The 15,788-nt window shown below is 37.6% G+C and overlaps 1 protein-coding gene and 1 long non-coding RNA gene across 7 annotated transcripts in view; one reads left to right on the top strand and one right to left on the bottom strand.

The window, feature by feature from the left end:
* The window catches only part of LOC107573653 (probable C-mannosyltransferase DPY19L3), an 18,612-nt gene extending 7,837 nt beyond the window's left edge, over positions 1 to 10,775 (bottom strand). Inside the window, exons 1-7 of one of the 6 annotated variants that reach the window (XM_016260097.1) lie at positions 10,756 to 10,775; positions 9,136 to 9,267; positions 7,614 to 7,741; positions 4,457 to 4,547; positions 1,525 to 1,646; positions 1,267 to 1,412; positions 364 to 487 (exon numbers count right to left, since the gene is read on the bottom strand). In XM_016260097.1, coding sequence (XP_016115583.1) covers positions 364 to 487; positions 1,267 to 1,412; positions 1,525 to 1,646; positions 4,457 to 4,547; positions 7,614 to 7,741; positions 9,136 to 9,244 — 720 coding nt within the window. In that variant the 5' untranslated portion in view covers positions 9,245 to 9,267; positions 10,756 to 10,775. The other 5 variants (XM_016260094.1, XM_016260095.1, XM_016260093.1 and 2 more) reach the window with 5 other exon arrangements.
* Positions 10,776 to 12,940: 2,165 nt separating this feature from the next.
* Positions 12,941 to 15,788, top strand: LOC107573655 (uncharacterized). Its single transcript, XR_001607548.1, has 3 exons — positions 12,941 to 12,979; positions 14,694 to 14,883; positions 15,719 to 15,788. It is a non-coding gene; the product is annotated as an uncharacterized lncRNA (long non-coding RNA).

Genomic DNA, 15,788 nt, shown 5'->3' with positions numbered 1-15,788 from the left:
GTCGCTTTGGATAAAAGCATCTGCTAAATGACAAAATGTAAATATGCAAGTTATATTAAACAACGTCTTATTATAATATGTAAAAACTGTTCAGTCAAGACATGAAAATAATTGTACTACTGCGTATTATGTATGCAGTGTTGAAGCATGTATTTTCACCTGCCAGGATGACAGCATTACATATTAGTGATAATTAATTTAGTGACGATGTAAAAGAAAGGTTGAATATTTTTTTAACTGGTTCACTGCTACAAATTGTCAGAAAGAACTGGTTTGCGTTAAAGTATCAGACTTTTTTATCACTAATCTGAATCTGAAATAGTAATGGAATAGACATCTAAATTGATCAGGATATAAGATTACCTGGTGAATAGGTTTTAGCTGTGGCCTTAAGTAGCAGGTTATGGCAGCCACCTGAAGAGCAAAGAAAGGTATTGACCAGTTCTCCCTTAGTGAGATGGTAAACTCCACGCGTGTGGTGTCCACTCTGCACACAAATCAAGCATGCAATCAAACACAGAAAACACAAGCTTAAGCTGTCAGAAAAGAAAACACAAGAAAAAAGTGAAAAGAGTTGTAAAAGTGCTATTTTTTCAATGCTACAGTATTTTCTACAATGTAGGAACAACTTTAAATAAGCCATTCACAAGTTGATTTCCTACAATGTGTAAACTTTGTGGTGCAATCAAAACATTGTGCTGCTTGACTGAGCTTCCCAATCAGCTCAACAAATAGTCTGGTGTGGGAATGGATTGTTTCTTAAATATTAATACTGCTCCAGGGGGAACATCCTATCAGGTGCCGGTTGTATTGAATAAAAAGAGCCCTAAATGACAAATTTCATTTTAGTGCTGTCCTTGAGAGCTTCAATTCACATTTTGAGAAACATATCGGCTTTGACACTTACCTGAATTGAGATGCACACTGCATCATAATAAGCATCTATTTAAACCAGATGGACTGCAAATGTGAGTTTCAGCTCAACAAATAGTCTGGTGTGGGAATGGATTGTTTCTTAAATAGTAATACTGCTCCAGGGGGAACATCCTATCAGGTGCCGATTGTATTGAATAAAAAGAGCCCTAAATGACAAATTTCATTTTAGTGCTGTCCTTGAGAGCTTCAATTCACATTTGGGAAACATATCGGCTTTGACACTTACCTGAATTGAGATGCACACTGCATCATAATAAGCATCTATTTACACCAGATGGACTGCAAATGTGAGTTTTGTGTGTGTATGAGAGACTGATTGTGCACACACACCTGTTGAGAATGTACCAGACTCCACTGAGGGCTCCAGCCAGCCAGGAGTCACTGAGTAACCAACTAGTGATAAAGAGGGCGATGACATACACTGTCTGCAAAGCAAACACGGTGTAGATGTAGAAATAAATTGGCTCCAAGTAGGTCTGCAAAACAAACAGACACACACATACATACACAATGGGAAAAATAAGATGATTCTGCAAAAGCCCAAGAGAATCCATGCATCTTACAAAGAAAACAGAAGTGACTGAACACCTGGATGGGAAGTATTCTGTACAAAATGCCAAGGAACACTTCTTGGTAGATATTCATACGCTGTAGCATGTTTATTGTTCTCTTTGATTCAGTAGTGTTGTCATGAATTAGCTCATAAAGACCTGTGAACACAAGAACACACACAAACCCGGTAAACTTTCAAAAAGTCAAAATTTGCACAAAAAGACTTTGGGCCAGATTCACAGTAGGACTGTGCGATATTGAAGAAAAATGTGATATGCGATACCTTGTTAAAAAATGTGATATTCGATATGCGATACGATATTGCTTAAAGTGTGTAAAATAAATTTTAATGATATTTTAAAATATTAAAAAATTAAAATTAAATAACCAATTTGTTTCACATTCTTTCTTGGAAAATAAAGAATCACTATAACTTCTGAAAGTGACCAGCAGTGTTTTAGCATTACTTAAAAAGTAATGTCACAAATCAGAAAATTTAATTTTACATCAATGTGAACATACAAACAAAAACATTAATTTTATATCATTGTAACTTTGCTTTCCACACACTTTAAATACTTCTTCATATAGCTCTGTTCAAACATAAGGAGGAGATGCGAAAGATGAATCAACTCTGTCTGAAACACGCATGTGCTGCAGAACTGAAGATACGCTGTGCGAGATGCGGCTTGTGCGCGCACTTCAGGTGTGAGTCAGACAGCAAGACGAGATGGCAAAGAGTTGTTTTCTGCAACTTATTGTACTTAACTCTTTTTAACATCAAGCAATTCTCTGCTATATGCGTCGAACTAAAACTTTGACATTTTGCAACGTTTTGATTTAAGTAGCCTATTATTAAAATGATAATGATATCGCACGCTGTTGCGATATATTGCGATATTTACATTTGCGATATTTCGATAATTTCCATATATCGTGCAGCCCTACTAAACAGGGCAAATTAGTACGAGAGCACAATTCCAAATCACCGCCGATGGGCGTGGTAATTTCTGCGGGTGATTTACTGACAACGTGCAAATTAAAGAATGCAGACGCAACATCTTATTTACATATCGATCAACGCAATGTACCAAGCGCAAATTCATGAAAACATGAATGATCATTTATTTTAATGCAGTGCGCTGTCAACCTTTCTACGTAAAAAATCAGTCAAATCATGTAATGTCAATGTCGTACAGTCTTGCTCGAGACTAAAAAAAACGAGTTGAAAGCGTATCCCCCCCATTATTATTATTTTTTTCAGCAGTTGTTACTCTAGTCTTCTGTCACATGATCCTTCAGAAAATCATTCTAATATGCAGATTTCCTATTATCAAATTTGAAAACAGTTGTGATGCTTAATATTTTTGTTGAAACTGTGATTCATTTTTTCATACGTGTCCCTGCTAAATAATAATAAAATTATAAAAGCACTGATTTTTATTTAACCGTATTGTCTGTCTGTGTAGACAACAGTATGTAAATCACACTAAACAACTGATTGCTCAGCAGCAGTGACAGTCCTGTGCTTTAGACATACAATTATTTTTCTTTCCGTGTTTACTATGCTGCCTTACAAAGGAAAAGCACAATATCTACATCAACACTAAAATATAGAACATTTTATTTGGCTACATTTTGACTGCTTTCAGCGCGCATCTGAAGTGTCTCTGAAGGAAATAATGCATTATTTATCGGCTTTAAGATATCGGCCAAATTTTCTTATCAGGCCGATACCGATAACAGAAAAAATGAGCCGATATGGGCCGATACCGATATGGTGGCCGATATATCGTGCATCCCTAGCAGAATGGCTTGGATAACAATTAGAGCTCATTTGCAGGCAATGACACTTTAATTTGAAAGGGTTCCATTATTGTAAATGCAGGACAAAATTTCCACTAAATGGTATAATGGAAGTGGATTCCAAAATGAAACAACCTCAACCTACTTTATACTATCACATATAGTAGGCTACTACAGCTGTGACGTTTTACAGTAATCGATTTCTAAGATTGCTTAATAGAAAAGCAATGCTCTTAACATGCTTTTACTCTACTATAAGTACAAAGGCCCAATTGTGGGGTCTAGAGAACAGCTTTTGGCACCGCTGCGGTTCTTACCATTTCAGTCTCAATGGGTAATGACCTAATTGTGATGTTTTTCAGTGTAGAAGCACAAAGAGAATCCATTCCAAATGGGGCTGTTAGGCCAATTAGATTGAGCAAAGACCACTTAGAGCAAAGTTGTACATTTCCTCTATTTTCTGAGACCGGTCACACTGATATGGTTATGTAATGAAGCATTCCTTTGATAGCTCTCAGATTACATAAGTGATAACAGAAAGCAGACAAGAAACTTGGCATTTTGGACTGAGCTAAATAAACTAAAAAAGAAAAACACAAATGGAATCAAGCATGTACATATCTGAAAATTTCTTATAAGTAAAGATGGTGATGAAATAATAATTTCCCTATAGCAGTGGATCCCAATCCTGGTCATGGAGAACCCCCAAAAGTGCATGTTTTTGATGCCTTTCTTATCTGACACACACTTTCGATGTCTTGGAGTCTTTACTAATGAGCTGATACGTTGAATCAGGTGTGTTTGATTGGGGAAACATCTGTGCAGTGTTTGGGGTTCTCCAGGACCAGGATTGGGAACCACTGTCCTATAGGAGCAATATTTCTACATTTATTTATGCATTTAGAAGACGCTTTTATCCAAAGGCGACTTACAGTGCATTCAGGCTATACATTTTTTGACCAGTATGTGTGTTACCTGGGAATTGAACCCACAACCTTTTGCGCTGCTAATGCAATGCTCTACCACTGAGCCTCAGGAACACTTTCCTTTACATAAAAAGAAAACCAAAGGACTTTAACATCAGTGTTCCATCAGCAAGATGACATGACGCAAGAGTGATCGTATAACCTGTAAACCTGTCTTGTGAATTCGATTTCAGTACCTTGCTGTATAGAAGGCGCCTTCAACATCTGTTTGTAGTAGGAGTAATAAAGGCCACATTCTGTCCGGAAGGAGATTTCACGCTCGACTTCCTACAAATGCAAGAACAGAGGATAAGATTCAGTAAAAATGAACTATGACAAGAAGCACAAAAGGAGTAAATGGTGTTAAAATGAAATACATTTCCAATCTGAGAAAGAAATCAGAGCAGCTATCTGACCAGAATAAACAGAGATTTCATTCGCAATAAAAGCCTTGAGGAAGAAAAAAAAAAACAGGTTTTGTAAGTATGGTGGAGTTTTATAGTGGAAGTGGTTTTCAGAAAAAAGATCCATATGCTCCACAAAGATTAGAGTCATATGAAATTTGGTTTGAGAAGATGACACTTCTTCATAAAACAGCTTTAACGCTCTTTTTTTTCAGAAAAACTCAAATACAAAGAGGCAATTTTAAGATATAAAAGTATAAATAAACAGAAAGCAACAATAACAATGGAAGATAACACAACGAGAACTGGTTGAAAAGAAAATGACCTAATGACCAAGTCTACTACTCCTGATACAAAGAGCGCACATTTACATTCACTTTGTTTAACAATGTTTCTTAGCAACATTCTTGCAAACAAAAATGGAGACAGATTCTTCGGCTTACCTTTAACTGTGAAAACCACAGCAGGTTTTCGTGTATAGAATAAACACACCATGCATGAAACAGCCCAATAGCCCCTGCCAACAGTAATCCTGCTGCTATGACAGCAGCCGGCCAACAGTTTTGTCCTGGAATGTGATTCCATGAAAGCTTTACACTCTCTTCTGTGCCCCTCTGCCCACTCTCGTACTCCCTCGGATTGTCTTTCCCCCCAAAGTTTAGCAAAGGTGGTCCATCCTGGGCGGCCCCTGAGTAATCATCCAAATTGCTATTCCTCTTGCGACGAACCTTCATTCTCAAGGATTATTATCCTCCGTCTTCCCTGTCTTTCCTGAAGGTTCCTCTGTCTTTCCCTGTTTGAGACCGCAAGCTCTTTTGTTTATCGGTCTTTCCAGAGTCACTGGCCCAAAAACTTCATAGCACACGTATTAAAACAATAAAACACAACCTCATGAGATCATTCTAAGCCCCGGTCGGCACCAAACAGCAATCTGCCGGAGGAACATTCTACATGTGACCAGAGAGAGGGGCTGAGACAGGAAGGAAGGCATGTGGGCCGCACAACTGTGACCTCTTGGTAGTCGAGGGGAGAAAACATAAAAAAGATTTGAGAGGGGGGGGGGGACGCTTGGAACATCATTTAGAAAAAAAATTAAGAACATGCGTAAAAACTGTTATTTTAACTAACAATAGAATGACATCCAGTTTGAAATTAAGACTGTGTGGCGCTATAACCGACATGGACATGACTTCACACGCAATGAATTTTAAAGCGTCCCAAATGCAGCTGTCTGCCGCTTTAGGGTGGTGTCCCAGAAGAGGAACATACTGGACTTCAAATGCCTTTGTTTAAAAAATAATGCCAATATCGTCATTTACGAAGCTAAGTATACTGGAAAACCAACTCCTGCTGAGAACATTTACACAGCCTCTGTGAAATTTACTGCTGTTTCCCATTGAAAGAGTGGAAACGATTAGAAAAACAATGTGGAATCCGTCTGCGCTTCTAATGGCGCTTTCTGCTGCAACATTTGATTAGCTGTTAACCAGTGGACATTCCCACAGCTCTCCCTCTGAAACAGAACAGGTGATTCATTTGCCTGCAAATAAAGCACAATCAAATGCTCGCTCAGTCATGGAGGCGTTTTTTTTATCCGGAGAATGAAAGAAACACATGGGGACAGAAACTGTGGTCATCCATTCACAGTCATCATTCCAGTCACGTTCAGAAAAGCAAAAGTACAGATAAAAGTAAGATGACTCATAAGCAAGCAGTAAAATACCAGCCAGCATGCATGAGCTTCCTTTTTCCACTGCTGTCACACTCTGACTTCATTTTAAACTTGAGATGACCTTTTTGTGCTCTCCATTCCTCATGCCAAAACATTTTTTGAATAGGACTCTAATATGTCCATTGGTTACTTTTAAAGCAATGTCTCCTTATCTGCAACCCATTTTGTCTTAGACCCTCTACTAACAATCTGAACCTGGTGCATTTGTTTAGCGATAAAGCCCTCCAAAAATTGGGTTTGGAACCATGAGTTTACCCTGTCCACTTTATGTTGCATCTTTAACCTAGATGAAAAATGCAACATACTGTAATCAGGGGGCTAGTCCAGGATTCAGTAATTATTCAACATGTTCTTTAGACTATTAAGTATGCCTGAAAGCATACAAAATAAAGACATTGCAAGTCTAAAACTACCCTGCCAACACATTGAGAAAAAAGCACTCTTATCTGGTGTTATGAAGTGTGGTGCATATTCAATTTTGTGAGACACATTATGTTCTGAGAAACAAAATAATCTGAGGACAAAATGTTCAAAGCTCACATGAAAGCAGCACAGGTTTGGCTCGTTAGATTCACTAAATGAAAACTAGGCCTTGGTTCCAACAAAAGACGCAAGTCACACACACACACACACACACACAGACACTTGCTCTCAAACTGCATTGCACAATAAATAAATAAATACATAAACTAAACTAAACCTATTGCAAAGCCGGCGGCAGTAAATCTTGCACTGATTGGGAGATGTGGTTAAACTACTCCTGATCTGTATTATTTTAATGAGCGTACTGGGATACGGGGACATGCTGATTTATCCAACTGAACATGACATAACTTTTTTGGCATGGTGGTTTCATCTGTTTCAGGTCTGGAAGTCATAACACGATCTGCAGCCCAAACTCTGGCTAACTGTTTATGTGCCTGTTGCGCCACAGAGGGAAAGAAAAATAATCTGTCAGCACATATGGAAAACAATTCCTTTTCAAGAGGAAATGCATGAAAAATGAGACAGACGAGAACACCATCACTGACGAAACGCAAGCACACATTATGAATCTAGATCTCTTGAGCTGTTGTTTACATTAGGAGCATAGCCTAAGAACACTAAAAATCCTTCAAAGCCTGAAAAGAAAATGAATCACAATGGAAGGTTGTCTCCCTGAGTCTCTGGATATTCACTGTTTCAGGACACTGAACATAAAAAAGCTCTGGACTTTACCTTTATATTGGAGAACCAGAGGTCATTTTCATGAAGTGTAGCCACATAGATGCAGCACAGCAAGCCCAGACTAATTCCCACTATTGAGCCAGTCATTACACACAAGATTGTCCACCATGAGAAACCACCTGGAGAGAATGACAACAATATTACCCATACCATAATATTAAACAATAAACATGGTAAACAGGAGGAGAGACATGCACAGAGATCTATGATTAAAATTATATGACAATTTATGTATAAAAATCAGTGTTTTGAATCTGACACGTGATCACACTTTAAATACTTTGCATGTTGATATTCATATCTCAAGGTTCTGGCATGATCTTAAAGTGATACTCCAACCAAAAATGAAAAAATAATTTCTCATGTTGTCCTAGGTTTATGTGACTTTTTTTTTTTAAAGATGAACACAAATTAAGTTTTTTAGAAAAACTATCTATCTCTGAGTCCATATAGCTAAAGCTTAAAAAAAATACTTAAAGTGAATACAACGGTAACCCATAAGAAATTTCTACTAACGCGAAGTGATAAGTGTGTGTGAGCAAAATAACTGTCATACCCATGTTCATGACTGACACGTGATCACACTTTAAATACTTTGCATGTTGATATTCATATCTCAAGGTTCTGGCATGATCTTAAAGTGATACTCCAACCAAAAATGAAAAAATAATTTCTCATGTTGTCCTAGGTTTATGTGACTTTTTTTTTTAAAGATGAACACAAATTAAGTTTTTTTAGAAAAACTATCTATCTCTGAGTCCATATAGCTAAAGCTTAAAAAAAATACTTAAAGTGAATACAACGGTAACCAATAAGAAACTTCTACTAACGCGAAGTGATAAGTGTGTGTGAGCAAAATAACTGTCATACCCATGTTCATGCTTGACGTAAACATCAGCCATTTGTGAAAAGTCACATATGCTCGTACAACAAAGGACCCTTTTTATAGACTGTGATAATGCGTTTCGATGGTCATCAGCATCATGACGTTTTTTTTTCATATTTTTCATATTTTCATTTTTAACACTACACTTTGTATTACATCACCTTTGCATGAAATTACAAATAAAAAAATAGTTAACAGCTTTGAGGGTGTTTCTAATGGAGCGGCTATGCAAGTGACAGTAAATTTGACATTGTTCTCTCTTCTGACAGCCATAATCAATTTCTCTCTATTCTTTTCCTTTTTTAATACAGTCATGAAAACCCTATTGTGGATTTTTTTTTTCTTTTACTATTGGAGTAAATAGTAATGCAAAAAAATATATTTGATGTAGTGTTCAAATTCACCACTATGAACGCTTATCCAAATATGACAACTTCCGCTCCTGAGAAACCTGGAAATGTGAAAAGAATCCAATGACAGTCCTCTGTGCTTCCGCATTACTTCTTGTGTGAGTTACACACACATGCTTACGGCACGCTTCACAACATGTTGACATTTTTTTTCATTTTTGGGTGAACTATGCCTTTAAATTCAATGGTATCTACTTTTGCAACAAACAACACTGACCTGTTGCAAACCTCTCTCTGGGTTCAGCTGTACAATCAGGCTTCAGGTTCTGAACGCTGGGCCCCGGGTCCTTCCCTCTACTGCCCTTCCTCTGCCTGAGGGCAGTCATACTGGAAAACAGGCCTTCCAGTCCTGGCAAAATATATGTTCAATAACAATGACAAAACCCATGTATACAAATCATATAGTTAGATAGATAGATAGATGGATGGATGGATGGATGGATGGATGCATGTGTGACCCTGTCTGTGAAATCCAGGCGAAAGTATCAAAATCGAATGAGATAGCGAGCATCAAAGTTTGATTTTCAACTATTAATTTCACAATGATTTCAATCTTTGACATGGCCTTACTTCGTCAATATTAAATATATCAAGGTTACATTTTCGCATAAATGTATGGCAATGTATGGCAAACCTGCGGTACTGAAAATACTGTTGTTTGAAAGTACTGACATGTACGAAGAACACACACTCTAAAAAATGCTGGGTTAAATACAACCCAGTGCTGGGTAAAATAGGGACAAACCCAGCAATTGGGTTGTTTTGACCCAGCGGTTGGGTTACTACCCGGAAGGTTGGGTACCGCTGGGTCAAAACAGCCCAATTGCTGAGTTTGTGCCTATTTAACCCAGCATTTTTTTTTAGAGTGCACACTTTTAAGCCACCCCAAGTTAATAAGAGAGTCAGGAATTCGCACCCTGGTTTTGGGTAAATTATTACAGCTATGATGAGATAATACCGAAGTCCACCTGAAAACATAATACACCTGTTTCTTCCTGCATGTTAACAGTGTGATGTACGTGTAACACCATCAGCAAGCAATTAACAAATATCATTAAAACCCGCCTCTTTTTGACAAACACTTCGATAGGATACAACGATCTATTCCCGTTATACCGGAAACACTAGAGCTAACGGTGTCAAAATGTCTCCATTCCCGTTGCTTTATGACACTTTCGCGAACTACGGGCAAGTTCAACAGCCGGAGAGCGTCCGCGACAAACAAAAGAGCGCACTCGTGGTTATGATAGCAAGGACCGCGAAACAAAACAATAAAGCATCGCGACGCGCTTATTTCATTCGTTCATTCATTCATTGGCGGGCCTGTGTTTTGCAGCGGCGTTTCCTGCGCACAGCTCAGCAACAATGCCAGGAGATCTCAGATCGCATCAGCCGCTGATCTCGTTCTCCGGCTGGGGGACAGGACAGGCAGACAGCTGCCTGCTGCCTCACCTCGCTCGTTCCCCGTCCCTTTCACTCACTGTAAAAAGATGCACATTAATACGCGCTAATACATTCGCGTCTCTCACCCTGTTCAGTGAAGCTAGTAGTTCCTTTATCGGAGTCGGATGTCCGGTAGCTCCTCCCTCACGGACAGTCGCGTTCAGCCTGCGAGCGGAGCGGCGCGGCGCATGAAAACAAACCTCTTCTCCATACAATTAGCATGAATACATATCAAGACAGAACATTAAACCCGCTAGCAGTTCGTTAAATCGGAGCCGTGTTGTTGTTGTTCTTCCGCAGCACACCGCGGCGTGGAGAAATGAAGGCGCAGTCATCCACTATCACATCCAGCGCCTCTCCCTCCTGAGAGACTCGCACCTCTGAGTCTCAGTACCTGTTGAACACCTGCCCCGGGACGCATGGTCACGACACCCATAACGGCCAATAGCTCTGGATCATTTGTATGGTAACTGTGCTAAAGTAGGCTACGCCACGGAGTTATTTGCTAATGGTGATGAAAACAATTTAAAGTCCTTTTTATAACGTTGCTTATATTTTCTGTCGCAGTAAGGACACAAACATTCTTTCACGCATGTTGTAATAAATTTTCGTTTATTCCAGTTTAAGTCGGTCCTATATTAGTTCGGTCTAATTAGCAGTGCAAGAGAAACGAAATAGGTAGGCCCGATACACTGAATGTGTGGCATGCACAAAATTATTTTATCAAACATTTCAACAGATTAAGCTGAAAATCAGCTGATTGCAAGCATCCCTCATTCATTTAATCAAGTGAGTATTGGATTTGTCAATATATGTAATATTTGACAGTACAGTGACAGGTAAAAAAAAAAAAAAAGCACATTTAAAATTCTTTTTTTTTCTAAATCTTGTATACACTAAATCTATAATGTACAAAATGTATACATTTCCACATAATTACTACATAAACATAGCCATATCTAATCATGTTTGTTGGATGTAGTCATGTGATTTTCCTCAGACCCAAGCTTGGTTATATTACATGCAGTGTTGGGGAGAGAGTTATATAATTTAATTACAAAATAAATGTAACTGTAATCTGTTACATTTACTGAGAAAAAAAATGATTAAATCACAGTTACTTATAAACACACACACACACAGATTTGATTTCTTTCCCAAATTGCATTGACTACTTCAAAATATGAAACACCAATGTTTCAGGGGTTTATGACACAGAATAGGACACATGCTTATTTGATAACTGCTTTATTACCTATTTGGGTTTATGTATGCCTATATGCTATATTTTTTTTAAGATGAACTGTTTTTTTTCCAAGGTATAGATGTCAGTGTTTCCTGCCATAGCTATGCAAAACAGTTTGTGGTGTGCTTTGAAATTGAATTATGAAAATCAATTCAAGTAATGAAGGATATTGAAAGTCTAACAGTAATCATTGTTGAGTAGTATTGTAAGGTTAACCCTGCCTGCTTTAAATGTTTGAAAATGAATAACAATTGAAAACTTTCATTTGGAAAAGTAATCAAATGTAATCTTTAATAAATTAATTGAAATAGTGAAATAGTTACATTTTAAATAGGGTAACTTGTAATCTGTAACCTATTACATTTCCAAAGTAACCTTCCTAACACAGTTTTTTTTTTTATTGTTTGATATATCACCCTGACTAGAATGTAACTACGTAATAGTGTAACTATGTTATTGCCTAATATTAATTGAGAATCTACATTAATAATTTGTAAAAACATTTGCCACACTACTGGACTATTTAAGAGAACTGAAAAAAGGGAACCGTTAAAAAGAACTGCAGTTTACATTTTAGAAGATGGTTAAAATGAAGTTGAACTTAAAAAAAAAATCCTCATTATTTATCCACAGCACTTGCTAACACTGGTGATTTGAGGTTAGACACATCCCTGTCACTGATTCTGATTTGTTTGAGATGCCATTCACTAAATTAATTATACCATATTCATTTGTTTACAATTGTTTACAATTGTAAGAATGCACAACCATGCACAACAACAACGGAAACCATGGTTTGCTTCCCTTTTGTGAGGGTATGCCTCAGATATGCAGACAAATATGCAAACGCTGTTTGACTGCACCTTGACTACTGTTGGCTGTCACAGCCTTCAACATCAGTAAGACTGAATACCCCTGTCTGTGGTGAAAGAAAACGTATTTCTTTGGCATACAGACTTTAATTAAATACCTCCTTTGAAAGCATGTCTTCCTCTTTGTCAGCGTCCAGTGAAAGCAACAGCAGAGCAACATCGAGGGAAGATTTAAAAGGCAAGAGGCCAAACTCATACACAGTTTAGAAAGTGGCTTTGTGCATTTGTGTGCTTTCATTTCACCATTATATTTAGCTAAACATACTCTCTGTGCAGCCTTCGAGATTTGGTCTTGCTTTCAGAGGGTCATCGGTTACAGCATAGAGTATATTCTGTTTAGAAACAAATCAAAAAGACTAATGCCACATCTTTTATCACTGTAAATGGGACTGATAACTCTTCTCGCCTGCCTTTTCTCTTGCCTTAATTAGATACTCCAGCCAAAAAGGATGGAACAACCTTGCCAGCAAAATGTGAAACTGGAGGTACAGCCACTTTAGGTAAGATGAGTGGTTTCTTAACTCTAGTAATGATCTGAAAACAAAAACGTATAATATTCAACGACGGCATTTTATGGATGCCACTTTATATCATTGTCAAAAGCTCAATATATGTTGAGTTATTGGCTTGACAGGCTGTTGGGCCCATGAATACTATACACGTTGTCTGTTTGACAAATGGAATTTGTTGAAATGTGGTCAGTGAAACGCAAACACTAGCCAGTGGGATTATTGTCTTCTGCCTGGGAGAAGCTTGTGCTTGATCTTAAAGGCTTTGTTTTATGCAAACAGATATTATTATTTCAGAGTGGCTATTTACACTAAATGCAAATAGCCCATTTTGTTGGCAAGGGTTATTTAAACTCTGCCCACCAATATCTGATTGTGACTAACGTCACTTCAAAAGAAACCCCTCTGGTAACAGGAACAGTGGTATGGAGAATAAAGATAATGGATTTATCTTTTACTGCGACTGACATGAGTTCCAATCAGCCTTTTTCCTAACCTCGTTCTTCTCCCTTTTCCACTGCATGTCAGCTCAGATAGTCATTTATTTTAAGAAATGGAGAAAATTAAAAGCCTACCAAAGATGTAGTATACCTATTATTGAAATTGTTTTAATCTCACAAGCTGGCACACATACTGTAAAGTGTGCAGTTCATTTTGTTACCACACGCAAAACTGTGGCTCACAGAGGGTTTAATATAGGGTTAGCAGTATGTGAAGGGATGGGCTTTAGGGACAAGTAAGATCCAAATAAGGTAGCATCCATTTGTGATTTTAATAAATATAAGATTTAATATATTTGCATATACAATGTTGTACAATACACTGAGCTGCAAATAGTATCTGTCACTATTTTGCACTAATTATACATAGCATCTAGCACTATTTAAGTGCAAAGAACATCTAACTATTAGTTTAAAGAAAAAATTTCACTTGGTGCAAACAGCCTCTGCCTATTATTTTCCTTGCATTATCTGTGATTAAGCATCATACTCTTCTTAAATGTAATTATTATTCCTCAAAATGTGGAGGGATCGAATTAAAAGGGGGTCTGAATACTTTCCGTACCCACTGTATATATACACATGTGATGTCATAAAGCCAGGCAATAAATGAATAAATTTTTGTATTTATACGGTACTTTTTTTTTCTCTGTGTAAAGCATTAAACAGAAAAGAGACACCAATAAGTGATACAAACTTTTTTTTATTTTTTATATATAACTTTTATTGCTTATATTGCCCACACATAACTTGGGGCAGGAGTAGCAAACATTATGTGGGGACATATTCACCTCACCTCATATATATATATATATTAGTGTAGTAAATAGTAAGGAATGAACCAATCTGATACATGAGCGATGCTAATGGTTGATGTTATACAATAATCAATGCACATTTATTGTCTAACCAGGGCTGGATCCCATGATCCTGTGTAAGGCTTAACTAGACTATAGGATCACTAGACTAGTAACCCTAGTTTGCGCTGTATGTCAAGAGATTCTAGTGTTAGGCATGCACTGTGTTAGGCACTCCTTTGGCTGAGTCTTTTGAGGCCCTTGACCGTCTGAGGCACTGACCCAATGGCCTGGTCCATACTCAGCCCTGTGTTCACCAAATGAACAATCATGCACATTTATACATCTTCATGTATTATGTAATTAGAATCAAACCATATGTGACTCTCTGTTATTTATGCCAAACAGGTCATGTTTCCTCAGATGTGAGGCCCAGTGAGAACCAAAGAGAGAAACAACACATTTCAAAACCCAGCAGTACAACATCAGTGAGACACAGATCCAAGACTCACACTCAGTTGATAAAAGAGAAGTTGCACCAGATCAAAGCTGAGATTCAGAAGATCTCTAAAGTCCACCTGCATCAGTGCCCTGAGAGGTAAGTGACCGTTAAATCTATTCTCCAGACCTAGTTTAGAATTAGAGTACCAGAGGCATATTCTTGGACTATGATTTCGACAATCTGTATAACTGTAAAAATGTCTTTTGAAATTAATGGACAGAAAAAAAAATAGGTTTTCAATCTTGTGGTTGGATTTTACAGACAAAGATTATGAAACCTATTGCGTTACACATACAGTACATATAACTGAAAGGGTTAGTTCGCCCCAAAATTTAAATTCTGCCCTCATTTACTCACATATAAAACTGTATAACTGTCCTTCTTCTGTTCAAATTACTTTGCCACTGCAATTTTGTGTTAATGTTCTAACCTTGCTCTGGAACAGAGTTTAATAACTCAGGGTTACTCTTAAAAACATGCAAGCCATTGCTCTATCCATAATCAAGTGGCCTTAGGTGAAGACAATAACCTAAGGTCAATGCAGTGTAAAAAGCCTTAGAGACCTTACACTTTAAACACCTTCTATTACTCGTACATATACTTAAATGAGAGACCACAAAGGCTATTTTATTTAAGCACTTTGCTTGAATTTGGAGAATATACAATGGCACACAATGCACAAGGTCCATGCTAGGCTTCAAGAGCTTTTACTTAATAAAAATGATTCACAGTAGTGGTAGTGCATTTCACATGATGGCTTATATGATGTGCAAAAACAGATAAGAACACACACAGAGACCAATATATGTTCTGCTTGAGGTTCCTGCCAAATATAGTCAGCGGTATTTCTTTAGATCTTTATCTTGCAGTGCTGTGTACACTCCTGGCACCTTCATTTGACCATACAAAATCTCTAAATATATTTGTGCAGGAAAGCATATCGTCCTTTTGTGTGGAATGCTCTGAGTCCATACGACACCACTGAGATTGACAATCTCCTT

This window comes from Sinocyclocheilus grahami, unplaced genomic scaffold (assembly GCF_001515645.1).
Source record: "Sinocyclocheilus grahami isolate Dianchi unplaced genomic scaffold, SAMN03320097.WGS_v1.1 scaffold1994.1, whole genome shotgun sequence".
NCBI classification, from domain to species: domain Eukaryota; kingdom Metazoa; phylum Chordata; class Actinopteri; order Cypriniformes; family Cyprinidae; genus Sinocyclocheilus; species Sinocyclocheilus grahami.
The sequence above is the reverse complement of the archived record's forward strand: the minus strand, read 5'-3'. Positions and strand labels throughout refer to the sequence as shown.